At 42.8% G+C, this 26,198-nt stretch overlaps 1 protein-coding gene across 3 annotated transcripts in view; it reads right to left on the bottom strand.

The window, feature by feature from the left end:
• Positions 1-26,198, bottom strand: part of ADCY8 (adenylate cyclase 8) — a gene marked incomplete at both ends in the record, with an annotated part of 217,211 nt that overhangs the window by 33,644 nt on the left and 157,369 nt on the right. For 2 of the 3 annotated variants that reach the window (XM_082674757.1, XM_082674759.1), the window contains 3 exons: positions 3,534-3,612; positions 11,470-11,642; positions 25,182-25,271. In XM_082674757.1, coding sequence (XP_082530883.1) covers positions 3,534-3,612; positions 11,470-11,642; positions 25,182-25,271 — 342 coding nt within the window. The remainder of the gene's footprint in view (positions 1-3,533; positions 3,613-11,469; positions 11,643-25,181; positions 25,272-26,198) is intronic. The other variant, XM_082674758.1, reaches the window with a different exon arrangement.

Below are 26,198 nucleotides of genomic sequence, written 5' to 3'. Positions count from 1 at the left end.
ACGTGAATCAGGCACGAGGTAGGAGGCACCTGTCTGCTCTCTTCTGTCCCACGTTCCGGATGTTCACCTGCCTCAGAGGAGCAGGTGTTTGGCATATCTCTCCACATATGTGCAGGATGAGCCTTCCCAAGTATGCAGTTACATAACTGCCTCTGTCACTCTGGAGATGTAAAATTACACACGCTCCCACTGGGAGGCTGCTGTGTACCAGGCATCAATGGGGGTTATTCAGCCTTTAATAAAAAGAGAGGGCCTCTGAGTCACGAGGGAAAACGGTGGAAGCTGGTAGCAAACCCAGGAGCAGACGGACTTGATCCGGATGAACAGGACTCTGATGGATGTTATGAAATGACACTCGAGGTGACGCACTCCTGCGGAAAGCATCCTCTAGCAGACAGGCAGCGGAACACGGTGGAAAGTGAATGGACCTAGGAGTTCAAGCATTTGGATTCCTGTTTCTGTCTGGTCCTCCTTATTGTCTTTGTGACCTCAAGTGACTTGAGTCTCTGCTCCTGCCTTGGGACCAAATGGATAATAATACTTTCTCTGTTTGCTGTGTTCTCTTCTTTGTTGTGTTGTTGTTGTCATTGTTTGTTTGTTTGTTTGGCTGTGCTGCACGGCTTGTGGGATTTTAGTTCTCCAACCAGGAATTGAACCCGGGCCCTCAGCGGTGAAAGCACAGAGTCCTAACCACTGGACCTCCAGGAAATTCCCTGTTTGTCTCAGACTCTTGCTTTCAGAGTAAAATATTAATAGCTCACAACTTTTGAGCACTTATTCTACGTGCAGATCACTGGGAGAGGTATATTATAATCATATTCTCATGTAATAGTATATAACAAACTTATAAAACCTGTTATTATCATATCCATTTTATAGGCGAGAAAACTGAGACAGAAAATTAAGTCAGTTACTGAAGGTCACATATTTCCTGAGTGGCGGAGTTGGCGTTTGAATATTACCTACCCCACTCCCAGGCTTACATCTGTAACTGCTACAGTTATGGGATGTAGTTATATAATTTCAAAACCTTTTGAAAGTTAAAAAGAAATCAGATATCGCTTGAGCACTCAGGCCCTCACTATTCACTTATACATTCTTACTTTATACACATCTTCATGTGAGGAGCTTATCTGCTTTCCCAGGACAAATGGAGAGTAGAATAAACGGAATCAGAATGTTAGAAAGGTTTTGCGGAAGGGAGTACTGAGAGGGGACAAAGTAATTCCTTAAGGTGCCAGAGAAGATAGAAACATCCTTCTTATTACGGAACGAAGACCCCTACTCTGAACTTGCTCTCTCTTAGCTATCTCTGAGAATTTCTCATTGTCAGTTTAAAACCTGTGTGATGGAGTGTACGCGTGTTTTTCTATAGGATTGCCTCGTCTGACTCCGTCTTCACGGCCCTCAGATGGGCTGTCATTTGCATGTCAGACTAAGGAGTCCTCTCCTGTAACTAGAAGCCATTAAGATGTGGAGGACATGACCCCAGCTCTCATAGAAAACCAGAAAGACCTAAATATAGGAATTCTGCAAATGGCCAGACTTTGACATTTGGCTTATTGTTTCACCATAAATTCAGCTAAAACTGAAAAGCAAGGTAAGGTCATATTGCAGGATTGAATGCCCTTGGCATTGTGAAGATACGCAGACAATTCTTTCTGTCTTTCCCCAATCTAGAAAGTGGAAAGGTGGGCTTTGGAGACAGATCTGGGTTTGAATTCTAGTTCTCTCACTTACTAGCTGAGTCGCCTGACTCTCTTCATTTGTAAAACAGGATCCGTAATAACGACCATTAGGGCTGTTGAGAGGATCCAATGATGTAACACAGGCGGAGTGCCAGGCACATAGTAGGAGCTGGACACATATTAACTCTTACCCCCTTTTCTTTGATTGCCAAGTGTTATTTACTCTCTTTTCCCCTTGACTACATCTTACCATCTCGCTTTATTACAAATAACTTATGTATGTGTCTCTAGCTTCCAGGTTTTTAGCTATTTCATCCCTGGCTTCTCAGGATGCGTTACCTCCCTGTCTCCATGGTGATTTCTCAGTGGTATGTTTCTATTTCTGCTCTGGCTGAGAGTCTTCCTGTTTTGTTTCTTTCCTTTCCTGGTTACTTTTTCGAAGCACACACAAAGAGAGAGAGACTGGGATCCACAGCGCAGCAGTGAAGCAGACAGGGCCTGGCTCTACCAGAAAGTGAGAATCTCCCCAGGTGAGGAATGTTACTGAACTCATGGTCTGAGTCTGCATGGAGAACTCGTACCGGACGTGGAGAGCAGGTGACACCTCTTGGGTGAAGCCGGTTAGGATGCTCCCGTGCAGAATAATTTCCTGCTTCTTTGACTCTTGAAGCCCTTGAACAAGTCTGGTCCACACATTGCACATCCCCCATTGCATTATTTAGGGTCCGCTCTCCTCCAGGAGATAGGAGCCCTTGGGGCCAGGGATGGGATTTTGCACAGTGCTATCCATGGTGCCCACCCTAGATTCTGGCAGATGGGGAAGTGGCATCGATACGGTAGGCACTTGATCTACTCAGGACAAATCAGTGATGAAGCGCTTCCTCTATTTCTGTAAGGCAGTGCTCAAAATGCTGCACACAATCGTCGCAAATGACGCTTCAAAACAGCCCTAGTCAGGCATTACCATCTTATTTTAGAGAGAAGGAAACAGGGCCTCAGGGAGATAAGTTACTTGCCCAAGGCCACAAATTTCTGGGAGGCAGGGCAGGATTGGAACCTTGGCCTGGATTATCCTCAAACCTGATTGGGAGTTTGGGATGGACATGTACACACTACTATATTTAAAACAGATAACCAACAAGGACCTACAGTATAGCACAGGGAACTCTGCTCAGTACTCTGGAATAACCTAAATGGGAAAATAATTTGAAAAAGAATATAGATACAGGCATATGTGTAACTGAATCACTTTGCTGTACACCTGAAACTAACACAGCGTTGTTAATCAACTATACTTCAGTATAAAATAAAAATTAAAACAAAAAAACCCCAAACCTGCATGTTTACCTAGTTTACACAACTCCTATAGTAATAGAACTGGGAGGGGTCCCAGTTTGCCTCAGGCAGAAATTGAAAAAGCTCTTTTTTTTTTTTAACAATAGTTTTATGGAAAGAGATATACCTAAAGGGAATGAAAACCATATTGCTCTCCAAATTATCTCCATCTTAGTTTTTTATTAAGTGGTGCGTGCTAGGAATTGATTCTTTAAGAATCACTTGCTGGGAATTCCCTGGAGGTTCAGTGCTTAGGACTTGGCGCCTTCACTGCTGGGGCCCGGGTTCAACCCCTGGTCAGGACACTAAGATCCTGCAAGCCACGCAGTGAGGCCAAAAGAAAAAAAACAAAAAAAAAGAAGAAGAAGAAGAAAAAAAAAAGAATCACCACTTGCTGCAAGCAACTAGAAGTCATTTATTGCAGAGATGAGTGGCTGCCTCTCAGGTGAACTTTATGGCAACGGGAAATGCCAAGTAATCAAAGGCAGTTAGAGGAAAATGTCAGGTTACCTGCTGTCCATGGTAGAAGACAGCGAGGAGGAACATGGCCATCAGCAGCAGTGACGCCTCCTTGGTCCCCAGGAAATCTCTGTTGGAAGAAGAAATGCATATGGTGGCATGGTTATTGACAACCATGGAGGGACTTCAAGGAGGCCCATTAGGAAACTGAGGTTCAGACTGGAGTGGGATAAAAAGAGAGAAGCAGTTGTTTCTTGAGCTCCCACTATATGATAGGGGCTTCTCTATAAGGCTTTCATACAGGCTAATTCAGAACTCAGTTGATCCCCAAGGGCATGAGGTCACACAGATCATACCTGCTGGGAGACTCTAGAATCCAGCATCTAGACAATGAACTTACATTAATAACGATGTCTTCTATTTGCAAAACACTTTTTCTAGATTTCAAAGAGCTCTGATACTTTCTTGTCACAAAAATCCGTGTGAAGACAAACATCCCCTCTTTTTCTTTAGATGTTATCCTATTTTAGAGGCAGGCAAGGTACTTGCTATGTGGCAGCCCCTGTTCTAAGTGCTATAAGAACCACACTTAGGTTTTTATATAAATTCCTATTTCCATTTTGGGCACTGTTGTTACCCTCTTTGATCTCTCTTCTACGTGGCTGCTAGAATACTTTTTATCGCTAAAGCCAGATCACATTACTCTTTTGTTTTACAGCTTCCCAACCACAAGCATACATATGCTCAGAACTCACTCAGAGGTAACTTGACTCTGATGTGGTTAAGGACACAGTGGGGCCCTCATGGGTGAGACGCAGTGCTCAGAGAGAGTAGAAAGGGCACTAATATGGCTGCACCCAGGCAATCTCCAGCTTTCCCTTTTCTACTCTCACTGGACACCAGCATGAGTAGCATGGGGCTTAGGGAAATGGGAGCACGATCCCAGCTGCCAAGACCAGCTTCTCACCTAGCTTTATGCTAAAAGACCCTCCCAGCTTACACGGGGCCAGCCCCAGTCCAGCTCTCCAGGTAGAACAGGGACTCAGGAATGGAAATGTGCTTTCTCTTGGGGACGTATTGTGTACGTGGGGACCCAGGGGACCAAGGAACTCTGTGGGCTGAAACAAGATTCAGATTTGTAAATTCCTAGCTCCGTCTGCTTTTCCTTGGAGATAAGATGCTAATAAATGATAAAACTCACTATTATATTTCTTTTCTGTAGCTCCAGTGAGGCATATAATTATTGAGCGTCTACTGTGTACCAGGCACATGCTAGGATACAGAACTGAAGAAGGCACATTGTCTTTGCCCTCAAAACAGTTCAGAAAAGGAAAGAACCAAACAGACAGATAATTTCATAACATGATACACTGTCTAGTAAGGATACACTCTTGTTACCATGGGAATATATGGGAAGAGAAGGTAACCCAGGCTGGATATTCAGGGAAGACTCAAGAGCTGAATATGAAAGGTCGATAAGACTTTGGGAGGAAAAGGTGGGATGCATTCTATAGGTATGAGACATATATCTTGCTTAGCTAGCTGGTTAACAAGCCTCTAGTGTAGGGGGATAAGTAAATATCACATATCAAGTGAGGCCACATGCAGACTCAGATCTATTAGAGCTGTCCACCACCAGCGCTGAAGTGAAGAGTGTTGGACTGTGAGCCATATATTGTCAATCCAGAATTTTAGGCGCTAGGACTCACTCATTCATTCAGTCAGTCACAGTCACCATAGTGCTTGTTTTGGGGAATAGACACATTCCAGTACCACCCTTTCCTTCATGTCAATTAATTCTCTGGCCCCTGAAGTTTGTGGACTCCTGAAAAAATAATAAAAAGTCATGAGTTTTGTAGTCATGCAGACCCAGCTTGCCATCTCAGGTCTGCTGCTGACCAGTGGTTTGACCTTGGACAAGCCACTTAATATCTCTGAGCCTCGGTTCGTGGCCCTGTGAAAGACTCTAACTGCGTTTACCTCCCTAATTGTGAGAATTAATTGACCAAATCTTGGTAACGTGTTTGGCATGGGGTGTGGCCCATGTCTCCCTCTCTTTACCCCCTAAAGCTCCCAGCACATCATCTTGGCCCTGGTGGCGGCATTTTACAAAATCACTCGTTCACACGGCTTAGTCTGAATGGGCGATGTCCTGTGTTTAGCTCCTCGTGAATAAACTCCTGCTCTGACTGGCACTTCTGATATCCTTTTCTTTGTGATGCAGAAGACTTTTTAAAGCTTAGCAATTCATCACTTAAAACACACTTTCAAGAGAAAACATAAACACCTCTTGAATCATTTTGAAAGCAGGGGTTGACTAAAAATAGAGAGATGGCTAGATCAAATTCGGAAGAGAAGTAAAGGAAAATTATGAATGGTCTTTGAGTCTTCAGGATGTATTTCAGATGGAAAAAAATATGACCTGAGTAGAGACTACAAAATATGCGCAGTAAGTCACCCTGACCAAGGAACATCCAGAAAGAGCTGGGATTTGAATTTAGAAAAGATCTTTTCTTTTTCTTTTTTTGTAGCTTCTATGACTATTTGAAGAAATTCCAAAGAGAGCCAAATGGCTGAAATCTGTACAATATCTTCTAGCTATTGGGTGGCAGAGACATAAAACCCAGGACATTTTGAACTAATTTATTTGTATTAACAAAATTGCTAAATTAATACTATCTTCTCCCTATGCTCATAGAAAAGGACGTACTAAGTGAAAACACATGTAGAATAATGTGATTCTCAAGGATACCACGATCTTTAGAGATCATCTTATCTGATGTCTTATAAAAATTCCTATTTAATTTGAGTGTTAATCATTATAGAAGTACTCATTCTAGTTGTAGTGAATTTGGAAGCTAATACAAATTCACAAATAAAACAATAAAAATAAAAATTATCCTTCCGCCTACCACCCAGAGAAAACAATGGTTAATATTTTGGAATCACCTCAGTGTCATTTCCTTTTCCTTTATGCAAAAATATATTTATGTTTACAAATTTAGAACTGTATGGTGCGTACTGTTTTGTAAGCTACTTTTGCACTTAGTAGGTATTATGAAAAGAATTCCATGTAATTAAATACTTTACAATGTGAATCTAATGGATTCATCCAATCCCATATTATGTGTACCATACATAATATAATAGTCCTTGCAAGCCTTTTAATTTATTGGTTGAAAACTGAGGCCCAGAGAGAAGAAGGCACTGGCTTAAGGTCACACAGCTGATTTGTGTCCCAGCCAGGATGAGAATTCACATCTCAGGCACCAAGTTCGGAGCATTAGCGACTGAGCAACTGAAGTCAAATTTTAATGTAGCGATTAGCTCCCATTTCCCCTCATGAAACCCAAGATAAACCAGCCAGTTTGAATTTATCTTTTATTCTGTTGTCATACTAATGACTGCATTTGCTTAGCGCTGATTTTGTCATACCTCTAATAACACTTTGCATACATTGCCTACTCTAATTGTCATAGCAACACTTAAAATATTATTAGCGCTATTCTAGTAAAGCAGAAACTGAGACTCAGATGTTAAACGATACACTCCAACTCACAGATCTAGTGAATGGTGAAGGCTATCAATCCAGATCTCAACGAGGCTTTTTCTGTAGCTATCATGCCCTCCTACATGCACTTACTTATAAATACTTGCCTCTAAGCTCCTTAAGTGTCTTATTCATCTGTGAATCTGCAGGGCCTACAAAAGCCCACAACAAAGGTACGACACTTAAGTCCGAAAGCAAATTGTGCTTACAGGATGGGGAACACGAGGTTTACAGGTAACGGTGAGCAAAAGTCATAGGGTTGTAGATAGATGACACTTAGCTTACTGTGAACTAATGGTGTAATATGATTCTAAATGAAATAATATTTCCATCAGTCACTCATTCATCTCATATTTCATTCAACAAACATTTATTTGGACACCTGCTGCCAGATACTCCACTAAGTGCCAAAAATATGAACATGAGTAATGGCCCTTGCCCTCAAAACTCCTATTCTAATGGAAGAGGAAGACATGGCAATTAAAGATTGGAACAGACAGAGATAAGTGCAAAAAATGATAAAAAATTATGTGCACAGATTAGAAAATGAGGAATGATCAGAGTGGGCTTCCCTGAGCGGGGAGGGCCTTGAGTATGATGGGTTGGCGGGGGAGGTGTGTGCAGAATCTGGTAACCGGCACATGGTTTCCTGTGGCTAGATTACGGGCTATAAATGGTGACCTGTGGAGCTGCAGGAGATAAGGTTGGAGGAGTCGACGGGACTCCAGGGAGAGCTTGGACGTTCTTGACAAGTAGGTTGAACTTTTTGTTCCTTAGAGGCAATAGGGAGACACTTAAGGATTTTAAGAAGGATAATGTGTTGGCCACATGGCTTTGACGGCTTTGAGGAGGGTGGATTGAGAGTGCAGGCTGGGGGATCAGGTAGCGTACAGCAGTCCAGAGCTGGTAGTAGGGATATTTCTAGAACAGCAGTATTTGTGGTATATAAGGGGTCATAATAATCGTTAGTATTCATCAAGTGCTTATGCTATGCCAGACCTTGTGCTAAGTTTCCGTGATCACATTAGATGTCTCGTATATTCCTACAACATAGGAACTATTATCATCCTCACTTTACAGATGAGAAAAGCAGGGCTTAGAGACGTCGTCACTTTTAATTAATTTGCTAAAGATCACACAGTTGGTTGATGGTGGAGATGGCATTTGAATCCGGGTGGTTTAGCTCCTAAACTTGTACTCACAAGTGTCATGATGTAGTCGTCCCTGGAAGGGACGCTGAGGAGGATGAATCTTTAGGGACACTGGTAAGACACTGGGTGCCTCCCCTGTTTTGGGCTCAGTGTCATCCGCGGAGACAGGGCGTTGTCAGGGAGGGGCCTCATGAGACGATAGAGAGTCTGAGTATTTGGGGTCATCTCAGTGTGGATGCAGCCAGGCTGCCCTGTGCAAGGTTCTCTGTACTTTCCCAGGCACCTGACCCTCAGGAACAACCAGCAGAAATGCCCTGAACCAACGTGAACTCCTACAGGGTTGGTTAAATTCCAACAGCATGAGCAGACTGAGGCTGCCAAACGGATCCACAGTTTGACTTCTGACCTGTTGACTTATAACGCAGCTGAGAGGGAAGGCTGAACGAACTCTTCCGTTCCTTATTCATTTAGTTCTGTTGATAGCAGAGTGTGAGTGAATACAAGACTAACCGATAATTGACCTTGAATCAGGAAGAAGCTGAGAAAAGCACTTGAATGTCAGCAGCAATGAATTTGGGATTCTGCTTTACTCTTACAACCCTACTTAACAACTTAACTACCAGTTTTTCCTTAAGACCTCAAAACAGAATTCAGAACTAAATCTTTCTCCTAAAAATGAAGGAGGGGACAGGAATGAACAGATACTGATCACATACTATGTGCCAGGCACATCACAGCCTCACGCAGTCCCGTACCAGAGTGTAGTCACGCCACTTCACTGATGGGTAAAGTGAGGTCCAGAGCTGGGAAGAGACTTTCCAATGCAACAGAGTCTGGATCTGAAGCCAAAGCCCTGGCTTGTTCCATTAATGCTGTGTTTTCCTCTGAATGAATAGATTTTAGATGGTTTAATTTTTATTTCTACGACCAACGTGGCCTATCTGGTTCATACATCTCTCGGCCGTCTCTTGTGCTAGCTTCTGCTTGGCCATGGGACAGCTCTTGGCACTAACTATTTTACCTAATTTGAAACTGTTTTGACTTTCTTTGAACACTTGGCATATGGTGAGAGATTCTTCATCTTGATTTAAGAGAGATGTACGCATTATTTACAAACATGGACTTTGGAGCCAGAAAGACCTGAGTTTGAATCCGGATCTGTTACCTACTGGCCATGTGCAACTGGGTAATTGTTGAACCTCTCTGAGCCTGTGTTCCTCAGATGGTTGCCGTGAGGGTTAAATAGGGTAGCGGATATAGAGTGGATGATGCAGATGTGTAACAGACACAAATTAGTACCTAGACTTTATAAAGAAACTTTACAAATCTAGTAAGAAAAACGCAAACCACCTAATGAAAAACCAGGCAAAAGACATGACCTGGAAGTTTACCGAAAATGGTCAATAAACAACAACAAAAAAGATGCACAAATTTACTCATGATCAAGGAACTACTATTGAAAATAATGAGATAAAATTCTCACTCAGGAATTCAATAAGAATTACAAGGACCGCTGCCTGTAAGAGAGAAATTGTTCCAATCTTGTTGGAGAGCCATTTGGCAATATTTTAAAATGTGGAAAATGCACATACCCTATACTCCAGCTAGTGTGCTTTTAGATCTAAACCCCAGGAGACATTTTCAGTGATGATCACTGAAGTACTGATAACCTTCTAATAGGTCAAAGGATAAACATATTTTGGGGGAAAGTGGGGGGTGGGTGGTGGTGGTGGGATGAATTGGGAGATTGGGATTGACATGTATACCCTTATGTGTATAAAATGGATGACTAATAAGAACCTGCTGTATAAAAAATAAAATAAAATTCAAAAAGAAAATGAATCAGATCTGTAGATATGAAGCTGGATGGATCTAAAAAATACTATATTGCATGGCAACACAAGAATTTTATATATAATTTATAATACAGACAAAACTAAATATATATAAAACACATGGATGGGAAGCATATATATTAAGTGCATTAGAAGTTGACTCTTGGGAGGAGGATAAAAGAACAATGCTGGGAAAGGGAACTTCAACAATATCTGAAATAACGTTATCCTTTTAAAAATGCAGAAAGAAACATGACTAATTGCTAGCATTGTTTATTTCCAGGGGTTGGTTCATAGATGTTCACATTATTAGCATCAGGTGCATTTTCTGAGGCTTCTTGAAATATCTTAGCTTTTTTTTCATTTGCATTTTCATTTTTTAATTTAAAAATACTTCTGGTTGTACCGCGTCGCATGCGGGATCTTAGTTCCCTGACCAGAGATGGTACCCGCACCCCCTGCAGTGGAAGCACAGAGTCTTAACCACTGGACCTCCAGGGAAGTCCCTTCTTGAACTAACTTGACCTCATCTTTCTCTCAGCCTGTTGGCCACTTGCTCTGGTCTCAGTGAGACCAACGTGCTTCCCACCCCCAAGGCCAATCAGCAACATGTTCAGTCTCTGGCTCTTTCCATCACTTCTGGCTCCCATGAAGCTCCATAAGGCAGTTGTGGGATCTGGTTTCCCCAAGGGCTGTGGAAATGGCCAGGTGATGTCACCAGCAAGTACATCCAGAGATGAACTGAGACTAATGGGAGAAAGAGGAGGGCAGCAGCCAGTAGATTCCTCTCCCCTCCTCTGTTTGTGACACTTCCCTACCTCATCACCTACCCAGAGATACTTCAATTGGCCAAATGAATGCAACTCCCAAGGCACCAGCTTCGCAATTCATGGGGTCAGCACAACATGGCATTTGCTTGTATTTGCTTCCCATCCTTTTCTTATTCACGTCTCTTTTCCCTCAGTTTTGCTGCCCTGGGTTTGCATTAGCACTTCATGCTTGCCTCAGGCTCTGTTCTCTAAGGAATCTAGGCTAAGTTATTTTTTGGTATTTTTCTATATTTCAAAAATAACAAAATGCAAGGAGTATAGTAAATGCTCAATGCACAATGTCTGCTATTACTAATAGTGCTACAGCAAAATTATAATCAGACCCTACAAATCTTAGAGCTATTAAAGTTGAAGGAGTCATCAACTATTAGATCTGGGGAGACCTGAGCTATGGTTTAGTCCAAACTTTAATTCATTAATTAATTTGTAATGAATATACAGGATAAAATGGAAAACTAGGAATTTTGCCTAAACTGGTAATCCAGAGAGTGTACACAACAAGAAACATGTTGATACTCCTTAAGTCCCCAAATTTTGATAACTCTACCTCGATCGTTTTCCCAATGGTTCCATTTCCCACCGAAAGTTGAGCACTTTTTGAACACAGTGATGGGCACTTACTCTCCACTGTGATTCAGGTTGTCATAGCGCAGAAAGAGTCCTGCATAGATGGTCTCGGTCAGCAGGGCATAGATGGCAATCATAATCAGCAGCACAGCCAGCTTCAGGACAGAGTTAAGTCGGAGGAAAACCGCACAGGTCACCATGGCCAACACCCCCGTGAAGACGAAGTACTGAAAACAGAGAAGGTAGGTGGTCAGATTCAGCAGGAATGTGGGAGGCTCACTCTCCTAGTCATGGATTCCAGTGGGTCTCTTTATACAGATGTTTGCTGAGCATCTCCATCTGGAGGTCTCAGGCCATCCTCAAATTCAACAGGTCCCAGGTTGAACTCATCACTTCCTTACCACCGCCCAAACCTCTGTTCCCTATTCTTGGGGGAGCCATTTGCACCATTCCTCAAGCCAGAAACCTTGGTCTCTCATCTTTGTTGCCTTTCTTTTCCCCACATTCCACAGCCAGGTCATCCTAAGTCTGTAGATTCTACTTCCTTAATAGATGGCACGTCCATCCACTTTGCTCCTTCCACCCTGTTTCTGTTTCAGCTCTCACCTACAGTTTGCAACAGTTTTCTGGCAGCTCTGGCAGCTTCTAGCTCCCAATCCCTACTGAATACACACTATTATTCTCCACCCAGTATTTCCACAACACAGATCTGATCATGTCACTCCTTAACTTGAAGCCTTTTCATTGCTCTCCATTCCCACAAATTATATTCTCCTTCCTGCATGGCAAAACTCCCAAGACCATCATATATCAGATTTCCTTTCACTTTCCAAATCCCAACATATGTTCCAGCCTCACTATCGATTCTCCCCCCATACGTCTTTCCCTGCTGTCCCGTGCCTCAGTGCTTTGCATCTCCAGTGCCCTGTTTCTCAAGTTTCATCCATGTGACTAAGCCTTACTTCTCTCACAAGCATTAGCTCAGGTGTCCTCTCCTCTGAGAAGCCTTCATGCATGTCTCCAGGTGCTTCTGGATACGGCCTCATTCCTCCACAGCATCCTTCACAGCCCAGCATAATATCTGCCACTCCATATTTTTTTGGGGGGCCACCCTGCACGGCATGTGGAACTTGCCCGACCAGGGATCAAACCAGTCCCCTGTGTGGTGGAAGTGCAGAGTCAACTACTGGACCACGGGGGAAGTCCTGCCACTCCTTATTAGAAGTAGCTGCTCAATAGGCCAGTTGGGAACCACTCAAGGACTATAATATTGGAGTGGCCCCCAGGTGTCAATCTGCCCAGCTAGATTTCAGCCTTCTGTAGGAAGTACCTCAACCCATTTCCCTTATAGAAGTATCCCATGTATCATTCTGGACGGTAGGTTTGGATTCTGAGTATCCAGTAGGAAAAAAGAATAAGACTTGCATTATCAAAGGCCCACTTGGTGGCGGTACTTCGATTTTTATACACACTGTCTTCTCTTCTAATTTTCAAAGTAACTGGTCAAGATGGGAATCATAATTTCCATTTTACAAGTGAAGAAACTGAGCCTCATACAGCTTAAGTAAATTGTTGAAGTTCTCATAACTAGAAAGTGGCACCTAGGATATCTGGGTACAACCTGTGCATGTAAACATAACTCTAGTGGGCATACTGGGCTTAATAATTTCTAAAACCCATTCCAGCCTTGTTATGCATGGTTCTTTCCAACAACTGGTTGTCTTCCCTCTCCTATTACACTAAGAGACAATTTCTGTATGGGCAGAGGCAGAAGAATTTCTGGAAATCCCAGAGCAACTACTGAAGGCATGATTGCTGACTTTTTAAGTCAAGCTGACTCACTCAGGTCTACTTTCAACAAACAGTGATATCAACAACTATGGACAACACCCTGAATAAGTTCCCCCCTGAGGGCAAAGGACCAGCGCCTTTGTGGTGCACGGGGTGGACTCAGAAATGAATAAGGCACTGCCCTGCCCTTAAGGGGCCCAGTGTTTGGGGAGTCCTTTACTTTTATCTCTTCCTTTCCTAATAAATCCAATTATGTCCTTGTCTCCAATAGGATGATAAGCTTTCTTCAACTCTCCTTTAAGATCTTCCCTTGGCAAGATTTTTAGGTTAAGTCATCTTGATGCCTCTGTGAAGGAAACTGTGAGTGAAGTGAGCAGGCAATAATAAGTTCATTGCTCAGAGTTTATTTTCTCCATCCAGAGAAACTCCCAAGATCTTCCATTTAAACAAATGGAGGAAAGAGGAATAGATCTGAGGGGTCCTGTTTCATTGTTACCTGCATCAAAACAATGGTCATGCATGGCTTTGTCGATGCAAATTAGGAATCACTTATTAGGTCCAAAGTCATTGAAATGATTGTGCTCTTGAGCAAAAACTTATGAGGGCACCACAGTGACATTTAAAAAATGTAACCAGCATTTACTGCATGCATGTCATAATCACGGCATGGTGCTAGGCACTGGGAATTCAAAGAGATGGCCCAGGTCTAAAGGAACTCATGGTCTAAAATGTGAAATAGACAAAAATGCCAGTGGTAGCATCCTGTGGAAAATGATCTTTCAGGAATGTGATCCAATGTGATGGGAATACAGAGGCAGAAGGAGTACATTCTGTCTGGAGGAAGCAAGTTTGGAGAAGGCTTTATAGGAGAGCTGAGTTTGAAAAGGATCTCAAGGATGGACTGGATTTTACATGACAGAAAATGGAACGGGAAGAACATTCTGGGAGGACAGAATGGAGGGAACTGAAAGGTATAAAGGAACAAAGCTATAGGAGAACGAATTCCTTGGGTACATTAGAGAATCATAAAATTGATCCTAAGTAGAGCTAGTAACATAGGCAGGCAGGTTTCAAATGTGTCGCCCTCCTTTCTCTACCAAGACTTCTGAAAGTGTAATAGCTAAATATAGTCACACATTTGCACAATGGTTGAACGGATCTTTGTCTTTTTGTGGCCTCGACCAATTGTGTTAGTGTGCTCTCGCCAATCCATTGAAAGGAATCACCCCACTCACTGCCTTGCATGGTTTAGGCAACTTTCTACTTTAAAGTATAAAGCTGAACCTTCTGGGGATGCTGTAAACCACAAGACATCAAAGGAATGCGGCCCCTAGAAAAATACCATTAGGAGCTTCTCATCTGTTTCTTTTGTGCCTTGAATGAACAGTGTGGGTGGGACCAGGAAATGGGAGAAGAACAGAAGTGTTACGACTTTGTGAAGGCTTTGTGAAAACCCTTCTCTTTCAGCTGGGTCTGGACCCATCAATCCCATGCTTCCTATGACTTGGGAGGGTGCTGGATTCAATGCAATTCCCAAGTTTCTGTTAAACAACAAATAGTTTCTGTGTTCTTTTAAGTTACCCCAGGAACTTAGAAGGTCCACAGCTCCTAGAGTGTCCCTTGAATGGACCCTAGGTATAGGGGTTCATAGGTGTGATAAAGCAGGAATAGGAGGCAAAGCCACATTGCAAAAACTCTTGCATGTTTCACTGAGAAGTGTACTTTATTCCACAAGGAGACATGAATGGGTTTCATGTTTGTAGAAGATTCATTAGCTCAGTGCTTTAGAAATAGGTTGTGGAAGGGAAGAGTACAAGATGGATTGTAATTAAAGGAGAAAAGCTGGGCTTCCCTGGTGGCGCAGTGGTTGAGAGTCCGCCTGCCGATGCAGGGGACACGGGTTCGTGCCCCGGTCCGGGAAGATCCCACATGCCGCGGAGCGGCTGGGCCCGTGAGCCATGGCCGCTGAGCCTGCGTGTCCGGAGCCTGTGCTCCGCAACAGGAGAGGCCACAGTGGTGAGAGGCCCGCGCACCGCAGGAAAAAAAAAAAAAAAGGAGAAAAGCTGAAGATTTAAGGACAAGGTAGGAGATCTACCCAGTAGACTTAGAGGTCCTGGCTTAGACCTAAGAGATAAAAGGTGATTTGGAGGTGAGGAAAAGAGAAGAGTCAGAAGTGGTGCTAAGATTCCCAGCTTGGATTAACCTACTAAGAAAAAAACAACAGATAAAGGATGGGGGAAAGGGAACAGGTTCAGTTTTAGGCCCCTCAAGCTTCAGGCACCAAAGGGATGATTCAGTAAGGACTCTTGTGAACATCTACAAACACGAGGTTGCGGTTCAGAAGACATTTGGGGTCTCGAGACACACATTGTTCAGCTGAGCTCCCAGGTGTGGAAGACACCACCCAAGAAGAATATAAAGAATAAAGACAGGGCTTCCCTGGTGGCGCAGCGGTTGAGAATCCGCCTGCCGATGCAGGGAACACGGGTTCGTGCCCCGGTCCGGGAAGATCCCACATGCCGCGGAGCGGCTGGGCCCGTGAGCCATGGCCTCTGAGCCTGCGCGTCCGGAGCCTGTGCTCGGCAACGGGAGAGGCCACAGCAGGGAGAGGCCCGCGTACCGCAAAAAAAAAAAAAAAAAAAAAAGAATAAAGACAGAAGAGAGACTAAAATTTAGAGACTATCATGTTTGAGGGACTGTGGAAGAAGAGAAGTAAGGGCATCAATTAGGGACTGTTGGGGGCGTGAGGAGGGGAATTAGGAGATAGTAGTGAAAAAACATACAGTCCAAAGAAAAAAATCCCCACAGACAAAAGTTTTGAGAAGAGCATTTAAACGGTAAGAGAGAAAATATTTTCAAAATAATTTACAACTGGAAAGAAGGACACAGAATTTTATATATACTATAATTACAACAATAAAAATATGTACACAGATATGACACAGCATTCAACTGAACTACGGCTCTCTGTAATGTCCTTTAATCTGATTGTAACACGCCGTATCAAATATATTCAAATGTATTCCCAAGGACTCTGTATCCCATGTAGTAATGGGGTTCTCTGCTTCTTCCTAGATCTTTTAATGATGAAAAATAATAATGCCAGGATTTATATGAGAAATGTTAGATACTGGGCAAAGTTTCCAGCAATCTTTTAAGAAAAGGAACAGATAAGCTATGTATATTCTGAGGCAAGAAGACACCCAATATTGACACTTTTTTTTTTGAGCAGAAAAATAAAAAGATTGGATGCTGTAATGGGTATCAGCACTTTGGTGCCCTAGTTAGGGAAAAAAAGGTGCCCAAATTAGGAGAAAGATACTATGTATAAATAGAGAACTGACGGGAACATAACTGTATAGCACAGGGAACTCTACTTCATGTTCTGTGGTGTCCTAAATGCAAGGGAAATCCTAAAGGGAGGGGATATATGTACACGTATGGCTGATTTATTTTGCTGTGCAGTAGAAGCTAACACAATATTGTAAAGAAACTGTACTCCAACAAAAAGTAATTTAAAAAAAGATAGGGGTAGGGGATTAAGAGATACAAACTACTATATATAAACTAAATAAGCTACAAGGGTATATTGTACAGCACAGAGAATATAGCCAATATTTTATAATAATGTTAATTGGATTAGATTTTGAATCACTATGTTGTATACCTGAAACTAATATAATATTGTAAATCAACTGTACCTCAATAAGAAAAAGAGGTCACAGGCATTTTGGTAACTAGGTTGAAATGTAGGTAGAAGAAGATGGACTAACATCTTCAGTGAAGATGTTACGTGGTTAGAGGTTCTTGTATTAGATGAACTCTAGGTAAGATGGGGGATCAACTGGCAGTGAGGATGCCTATGCATTGGGGTAAGTTAGTGGAAGACAGATGCAATGACAATAACTAAGCATTTTGTTGGGCATGTGTTCTTTTAATTCTTAAAAAGACCCAAGGACAGGTGCTATTCTTATGCCCATTTTACAGAAGACGGACGGAGTACTGTAACACTTCTCTGCTTCTTAATACTCAAGGTTTTCTTCTCTCAGATGATATATTGGGTTGGAAAATTACAAATTAAGAATTTCTTCTAAGTCTGTACTGAAGAAAATTGGAGTCCCACGTCTTGACAAAGTGCTAAGGGGAGCAATAGCCTGTTTCCTTGAAGTGAGCATTTAACAAACTCAACCACGCATTCGGTTTTCTACATTCGGTTGATTGAGGACCTGCCGGGCAGCAAGAATTGTTCCAGGCTGGAAGGCACCATCCTAATGCCAGGACATTGTCTTAATGCATCGTAAATTACCTTAGCTCTATGTGCACATTTTCCTCTTCGAGGAGAAGGAGGAAGAAGCATTTTACACAATAACTCAACGAAGGGCTTGAGCAACCGCCCACACGCGTACTATATACTGGAGTGTCTGTACCCATTTGGTTGCTGCCAAAATCCCGTGGCATCATGAACTCACGGAACAAGAAGGAAAGAGAGCAGATAATTTGGGGGAGTCACTGTCATTCAAAGAAAAGATTCCAACTTCCTGATTCACACAAAATCTAACTCTTGGCAACTGCAAGTCTGGGTACAAGCAGAACAGTGAAGGGCACATGGGCCAACGACAGGGCTTCTCTGCCTCTCCCTGAGCTCTGACCCCTCTCGTGGCCCAGGAGTGAGGCTGGCATGAACCTGGGGCCACCCCGGGTGCTGAGTGGAGATAAATGACCTGACCCTCCAAGCTGTTTCCTGGTTGTATTAGGCAGGGGAAAGGGAATTGTGTGTGTGTGTGGTGCTCTGGTACAATCTTACTCTGTTTTGGCTTGTTCTAGATCCTGGTTTCCATGGTTGACCTCCCCTTTCCTCCCCAATACTAGAGGAAGAATGATGAATGTTCTCTAGCACCTTAGAGTTACTAACTTAGATCTGCTGAAACTGCATTTAAATTCCACGAGCAGATGTGCTGATGTCTGTGTCTGACTTGGGTTGAGGGTGTACTCTTCTGGTTACTTCCTAGAAGGGACTGCAGCTCCAGTCACTCTTTTTACCTCATAATAATGCACAGAAGGACACAGCTATGTTAATGATGTCCACAAATGAGGACTCAGTATAACTATGAGGCAAAACTGAATCAATGAGCAGGCGAATAGCTATTTCTTATGGAAAGACATCACTACCTAATTTTTTTTTAATATAAGAATGATGCTTCTCCTGATGATTGTTATTGGTCAATTCAACGTCGTCACCTTGGGGGACTATGTGCTTATCCTGACCACGCATCTTTGATGACTGAGCTCAGATCTCTGTGAATTATCTTCAGAGTCCATTTTTGAAAAACACCAAAAATGCATCTCTCTGTATTTGATTCCTAAACAGTGATGTCCAGCCAGATCACTCATCTTGGTGACTTTCACAAATTAAATTTGTTCCCAGAGGATAACGACTTGACATTGTTGAACGTACCTAGGAAGCATGCGCTTTCAGCTAAGAACAATCAGCAAAGAGGACGATGGTGGCATTGTCTGAGTATGTGCCTGCTCTCCAAGGCCACTCCCTTGGCCTAGGCAACAAGTGAGGGTCTGGAAGGGTCTGGCTCCCTGAGAATGATCCAACTCATGGTGGTCACCATTTTGTAAATAATTGACAGGAGATTGGTATTGCTATGAAACTGTGGCCTGTTCGGATTTTTAGTCACATGGTGTACACATGATTACGTAGATAATCTCATGTTTAGAGCATAAAGTCTTGCGCATTAAAAAAAAAAATTGTTACATCCTTATCTTCTTCCTTAAATTCAAATCTCTTCTTGGGCAGGCACTATTCACTCTTAGTTACCAAAGTCTTCAAGAAAGAGAGGGAGAGAAGAAGCTAACATGCAATGAATGTTTTATGTATATTATCTCTATTTGTCACCCAACCAATCTTATAAGATAGGTAGTATTGTTAATAATCCCATTATACAGATGAGGAAACTGAGGCTCAGAGAGGTTAGGTGACTTGCCCAAGGCTACACAGCTAGTAAATGGCAAAAGAAGAGGGCTTGCTCACTCTATGTCACCACACAGCCTCTGTCATTCAAGCCTATTCTGTTTCCCAGGCACAATTAATGTCCTTAGAGCCTTGGAATCTAAGCTTCAGTGAGATGGGAATGGCTTTTTGGATCATGCTGTGTTATTACGGCTTTTGGCACTTTGTGGGGAAAGGCAATTCCAAAAATTAATTATTTGGGAAAAAACAAAATGACCTCCTCTGTGTATTTAGCCATAACCTAAAACTGGCTCAGTGTAGAAGCAAAATGAGCTTATATAAGATCCCTCTGTTCAACTATGAAAAGTTCTGAAATGACAGTGGAGCTCTTTGACACTTATCCTTTGTTTGAATTATTTGGTGGGACTGCCACTGTGGAAGCTTGGGAAAATCTAATTTTATCCTGAATACTTACTTGCTGGGGATTTTAGACCACAATGAATAAATTTTCCTTCAGAATCACTTAAGGTTCTGATTCCTACCTGAGGAGTTAACCGGAGAAATGAAGGCAAGAGTTTAGGGGAGCACCAATTTGTACAGTCACTTTTGGAATTAAAAAAACTCTGCTTATTTGCTTTATTATCATTGATTCTCTCTTCTCTTTTCATTGTTTCTCTTCCTGCTTTTTTGCTCCTTTTTGCTTTTTCTCCCTTTTATCTTCCTCTTTTAACTCCCCCTTTCTTCTCTCATCTTCATCATCATCATCATCATCATCAAGATGACTGATGTTTAATGAGCATTTATTTTGTACCAGGAACTATAGTAAGTGTATACATATGTTCTATCAACCTAAGTCTCCTGACAACCCTGTGAGGCAGGCACAGTTGTTACCCCCAGGGTGGAAATGAGGCTCCAAGAGCTTCAGTAAGTTGCTCAAGACCACAGTTATAAGCATCATAGCTGCCATTTAAGCCAAAATGTTCTGACTACAGGTTTCTAACAGACTCTCTGTAATTCTGCTTCCCTCTTGTCTTTCTCTGTCTGTCTTTCTGATTCCTCTTTTGTACTTAACGTTTTAAATGGCTTTATTGAGTTATGATTGACCTACAATGAACTGCATATATCTAACGTACACAATTTGATGAGCTTCAGTATTTGCTTAAGTCGGTGAAACCATCACAGTCAAGAAAATGAACACTTGCATGAGTTTCATTGTATCCCTTTATAATTCCTCCCTCCCACATCCCAAGCCAGGAAACCACTGATTTCTTTCTGCTATTACGTATCAATTCACATTTTCTAGAGTTTTAGATCAGTGGGACCATGAAAATGCACACTTTTGTTTTTTTGGCTTATTTCCTTCAGCATAATGATCTTAGGATTCAGCCATGTTATTGCACATATATCCATAGATCATTTCTTACTACTGATGAGCAGTAGTTCACTGGAGGGATAGTCTACAGTTTTTTATACCCTTTCATCTGTTTATAGACATTTGGGTTGTTTCCAGTTTTTGGCTATCACAAAGAAGACTGATATGAACTTTCTTTTCCAATATAGAAATATAACTTCACATTTTCTCATATAAGATATTTCTCGTTATTTCTTTAAACAAGAAGTTTATTAAGCAACAAAACGCTTGACTTGAAGGGAAAACTATGTAGGACTCATTTCTTTTACAGTAATTTATCCCTACTTAAAGACTGATTGCCCTATATGTTTATTTCGTTATCTGATTGGATTTATTTTCATTTTTGTAATACACACACACACGCACACACACACAAACAGGTTGACCTTAAACAGAAAGAAGAAAAGTCTTCTTAGACTTTCAGTCTTTTAAGATTTTTTAGGAAGAACTAGAGCAGCATAGAATCTAGGGATAATTATTGTATGCTACTGCAGCAGGACTCATCCGATTGCTCTACTTAATGCCCCACGAATTATGATGTTTTTCAGTCTGGTTGGTGGGAAAAGACACTATTCCCAGCCCTGTGTGAGCGCTGGGCACTAATCCTTTCAGATGGTTCTTTCCCAAGCATTGCTTAGCTTCCTCACATGCATGCACTGATCGGACCCTCTGCAGATCTCTGAGCTTTTCTGTGTCTCTGCAACTCTCTTCTCTCTGGCAGTGAGTCCTACAAACTCTAGCCACCTTGGTCCCCCCAGATTCTCGGCTCTGTCTCCTCAAATCCGGGAGTTGCACAGGGTTCCACGTGTGTTCTTCCAACCTGAGCCAGTCTGAAAACAAGATCTCTTAAAGCAAGATACATGGGACTTTCCTGGCTGTCCACTGGTTAAGACTCAGCACTTCCACGGCAGGGGTGTGGGTTCGATCCCTGGTCAGGGAACTAAGATCCCACATGCCACGTGGTGTGGCCACAAAATTTAAAAAAAAAAAAAAAAAGAACAAGATACAGCTCTGGCAATCACAGGGCTGACTTAATTTGCTTCTTGTTTTTCAGGGATTGCTGTCCTTCAAAACCTGATGCCCAGTGTCTTGAAAACTATTGTTTCACGTATTTATTTATTTATTTTTAAGCTGTTTCAGGTGGCAAGGCAAATCTTGTCTCTGCTACTCCACTGGAAATACATCTTTTTTAAAGGAAAACTATTAAATAGACTGTGGGCTCTGTCCCGTGCTGGGCCCTTAAGGTAATGTTGAAAATTATACAATATTGTCTTTTCTCCTTAAAGCAATTTATAAATTTGAAAGGTTGAAAAAAATGTCCTAGTTAGATAAATAAATTATAGAAAGGATGGAGTGAGGGTACTAAGATGATGCCTTAAGGATATGTGAGCTGGCAGGAAGTAATCCGAAGGGATTGGGTCTACTTGGAAAAGAGAGGCTTGCAGCTGGCTAGGACCTGAATTCATGGGGGAGAAATGGCAGAAAGTGCCAGGATACAAAGACGCAGATGATTAGACTTCTAGGGAAAATTGCTTCTCAGGGACCCTTTAAAACCACAGCATACTGATTGCTCTTGCAAGTACAGTTGACTAGTCATTCAAATGTGCCAGAGCATAGACTAAAGGGGCTCGATTGTAAAATGAAGATCTTCCCATTGAGCCTCCCGAGAACCGCATTCTGGTGTTTGAGATGATGGGAATGGTTTGTGCACGTGCCTGTCATTCACTTTACAAACCTATGTCTCTTCGCTCTCCTCTTAGACTACCTCTCAAATCATAGTTGGGACACGGCTTTCTTGACGGTCGTTTCCTGTATCTTCACTCTTTTTTAGTAATTGGCAAGCTCCAGTTCAGAAATAAACTATACTTTATACCATATATGATGACAGCCTCTCATGTTTATGTCACATCATCCAGCTTAATCAACTGCTTCCGACCTGAGAATCGTTTCTCACGGGTGAGGTGGAAAGGTCCAGTATACAGACGAGGAAACCAAGGCTCAGAGAGAGGAAGTGATTTGCTTGCGGACACACACTTGTGAGTGATGGGAGGTGGTTGTGCAGATTAAGCCTTTTAGAAGGTTGGAATGTTTGATTCCTTCTAGTTTGGTAGACAAATCCTTAGGGAGAGAAGCACGGCCATATATGTCAGGATGGCAAATGGTGGGTCAAACCAGGTTGCTGTAGTAGCTGGTGATGGAGAGAGTCCAGATGCCCACATTTTAGGCCAGTGGGATTTCTGCCCCTGACGGGATGTTGGGAGTTGGCAGACTTTGTCAACAGGCCAGATAGCAAACACTTTTGGCTTAGTGGGCCACACCACCTCTGTTGTAACTACTCAACTCTACCGTTGTATTATTATACAAGCAGCTGTAGACATTGCTAACACATGAGTGTGTCTGTGCCCCAATCAAACTTTATTTACAAAACAGGTGGCAGGTGGAAATTGGCCTGTGGCCATAGTTTGCTGACCCCTGGGCAAGATGATCCTTTGTCTGTGGGAGGAAAATATTAAAACTTGGACTCATTTATTCTATCTCACTTTTTAACATTTCTATTTTATGAGTATGTTTCATAATGTACATGGTATGTTAGTACAGTGGTATAGGTATGTAACTTATAGATAAATATATATTGATGGTGCAAGCTCTAAGCCTTTTTACTTAGTAAATAAGTCACAGCTGACATTTAATCAGCAGATACTTTGTGGTAGGTGTTGCTCTAAACACTTTACATGGATGAATTCACTCAATCCTCACAACAACCGATCAAGAAGGTATTACTTTCATCCTTATTTTGCGGAGGCACAGAGATGAAGCTATGTGATCCAGAAGCTTCCCCACCCCTTTCTCAGGACGGGGAAATCCATGCGTGCTGTGGTCCTCAGTTTGGGAGTTCAAGTTTGGGGCCAAGGGTATATATCAAGTGTTGATTCAGAGGTCCAGATTAGTACTTCACAAACACCAACTTCATGTCAGACCACACGTTAGAAACTCAACGTTTGCCACCTCATCTAGGTAGGCACTGCGAGAACATGATATTCTTTAATTCCACAGTCACTGTGTGAAGAAGGTATTATTTTTCCCACTTTACAGATGAGGAAGCTGAGGTTCAGAGAGAGTATGAACTGATTCAAGATTCTACTGCTACCAAGTAAAGGGGCTCAACTGGGAGTGAAATCCAGCGTTTGCCTAACTCTAAATGTCTGATTCTTGGCTAACTTACTGCCTCTTGGGACACTCCTCATGCCCTCCAAACTGCGAAGTTCTCAGGGAGCTGGTGTCCCACAGAGTCTACAGAATCGGAGCTCACTCAGTACTTGGTGGGAGAGTCCCAGAGCACATGGTCTGCCCCACACAGCCCTGAAACCAGAGCCAGTCCCATCCTGCTCAGGGCTTCCTTAGGAACAGCTTGGTTCTTCCCTAGGGACGGAGCCTGGATTCATAAGTATGAGATCAAGAATAAGCCAGATATGGTTCGAATTGCAGTTACTAAATCTTAATAACTGAATTAATAAGGGAAGGACAGAAAGGGAGGAAGAATGAAGAGAAATGAGAAAGAATGGAAGCCAGGCATGAGTAGCACTGAGCAAGCTACTTTCTGAGCCTGAGTTTCATTACCTACAACATGGAGATGGTCATAGCATCCTCCACATATCCTGAAGATTTTACGATGTTATGCATATCAAGTAGATGCTCTATATCTGGGGTCAGAGGTGAGGCTTTCTGTCCTTCTCAGAACATTTCTCAGACCAATTCTGGGGCCAAGGTGAGATAACAGAGAGCCTTTCCTCCACCACACATTGGAGGGGGTCTCAGAGAATAAAAACCTACCCAAGGTCTTCAAGGTATAGGGTTGGCTGGGGCCTACTGGGACGTCCCAACTGTCTTCCCTCCTGACCCAGAACTTACATCCCAATATGTGAAGATCTGGGTCATGGCTTAACAGAGCCAAAGACTGTCCTTTGCCTGACCCCTTAAACTGACCCTAAGGCCCAGGGCCAGACTAGCAGCTATGTAGCCAAGAGAGGGTCAGACTTACAATATGACGGTGAGTGTCCTGTTGGGATACCTCCTGAGTTTGTGATGCTCTGGGCATTTTCTATACCACTTTGATTTATGTTTAGCTGTTGTTTTCTGCACTTCCTTCCTTCCTTCTATTTCCTCTTGCTTCCTTCCTTTTTCCCTCCTTCCCTCCTTCCTTTCTTTCTTCCTTCCATCCTTCCTTTTCCAGCGAACGTTGAGCGATAACTCTGTGCCCTGCCCTATGTTGGAGATAACAGCACATTCTGCTCTAGGGCTTTAAGACGAGTTACAGGAAATGAGAAGGGAAGAGAAGGAAAAGGGAAAGAGGAAAGTGGATGGAGGGGAAAGTGCAGAAGAAAGAAAAGGAGGAGGGAGAATAAGGAAGAGAGAAACGGGAAGGAGAGGCAGAGGAGCGAGCAGGAAAGAGGCAGAGGGAGAAGCAGAAGATACAGGAGAGGCAGCGGAGGGAAGACGGGCCTCTGGAGTGCTAGCATGTCTAAGGCCCTCAGCCAGCCCTGTTCTTCTGGAGCTGTGGAGATACCTAAGCCCCAGTCTCGCCAAGGGGAGCTCGTGAATAAATACCTCTGGGTAGGAGCAGATATCTGTAAACACAGCTGAGGAATTGAAAGTCAGGTTCTTCAAGGGTATCGACTTGTCAAAATCACACCACAGCTGCGGATTAAGAAAAAAAAGAACAACAAGAAACAAACAAAAAAAAAAACACAGGAACAACAAAGTCAGTGTAAGCTGGAGACGGAGTCCTCTGCTACTGCTCTTGGGTTTCGGCAAATGCCTGGAGCAGGCCAGGCCCTAGAGGGGTTTGATTTCAGAATTCAGTGCCAGCTGGGATTTTTCCTTTCCTTTTTAAAGAAAGTACTGGCTCAGAAAAAACATTTGCAAGCCAGTCACGAAACCTGGGTAAGACTGCTCTGTTGACCCCCTCCCAGAGGGTCACTGAAGTGGGGCTTTGAAGAGAGAGCCAGGTGGCAGGAGAAAAGGTCTGGGGAACACTCACAGCCTGTCTCCACGTCAACAGCTGGGCAGATTCGAGGGATCCAAGGGGGCACGCTTTCCAGAAAGACGCTTAGCGTCGGGGAGGTGGGCATTTCCTAGGCCAGAAATTGCTGTAGGAGATTCTGTGGCACTCAGAAAAGCATAGCTCCCGGTGGCCGAGCGCCCGTGCTGTGCCAGAGACTTTGTACAAAAAGGCCTCACGACCACCTTGTGACGTAGCTACTACTTTTATCCCCATTTTACAACTGAAAAATATGAAACTCCGAGAAGCAAAGTAACTTGTCCAGGGTTGCCAAGCTGGTAAGTGGTGGAGCTGAGATTTGAACGCAGGTCTATCTGACTCCAAAGCCTCTGAACTTCCACTCCACTGTGGCACGGTTGGCCCCAGAGGTAACCCTGACCTACAGTCATTGGGTTTATTTCCAAATCCTGCACCCCAGGAACATCTGATTCATCAAGACTTGAGATCCTGGCTACGACTTGGCAGTCTGTGATCAATGATCCTAAGTACTTCCATTTTCAATTGCCATAATCTATAAAATGTTCATTAGATGATGAATTTAATTAGATTATGGTTTCCCTTTT

This window comes from Grampus griseus (assembly GCF_964374135.1).
Source record: "Grampus griseus genome assembly, chromosome: 17".
Classification (NCBI taxonomy): domain Eukaryota; kingdom Metazoa; phylum Chordata; class Mammalia; order Artiodactyla; family Delphinidae; genus Grampus; species Grampus griseus.
Note: the sequence above shows the minus strand (reverse complement) of the source record. Positions and strands in the feature narration are given on the sequence as shown.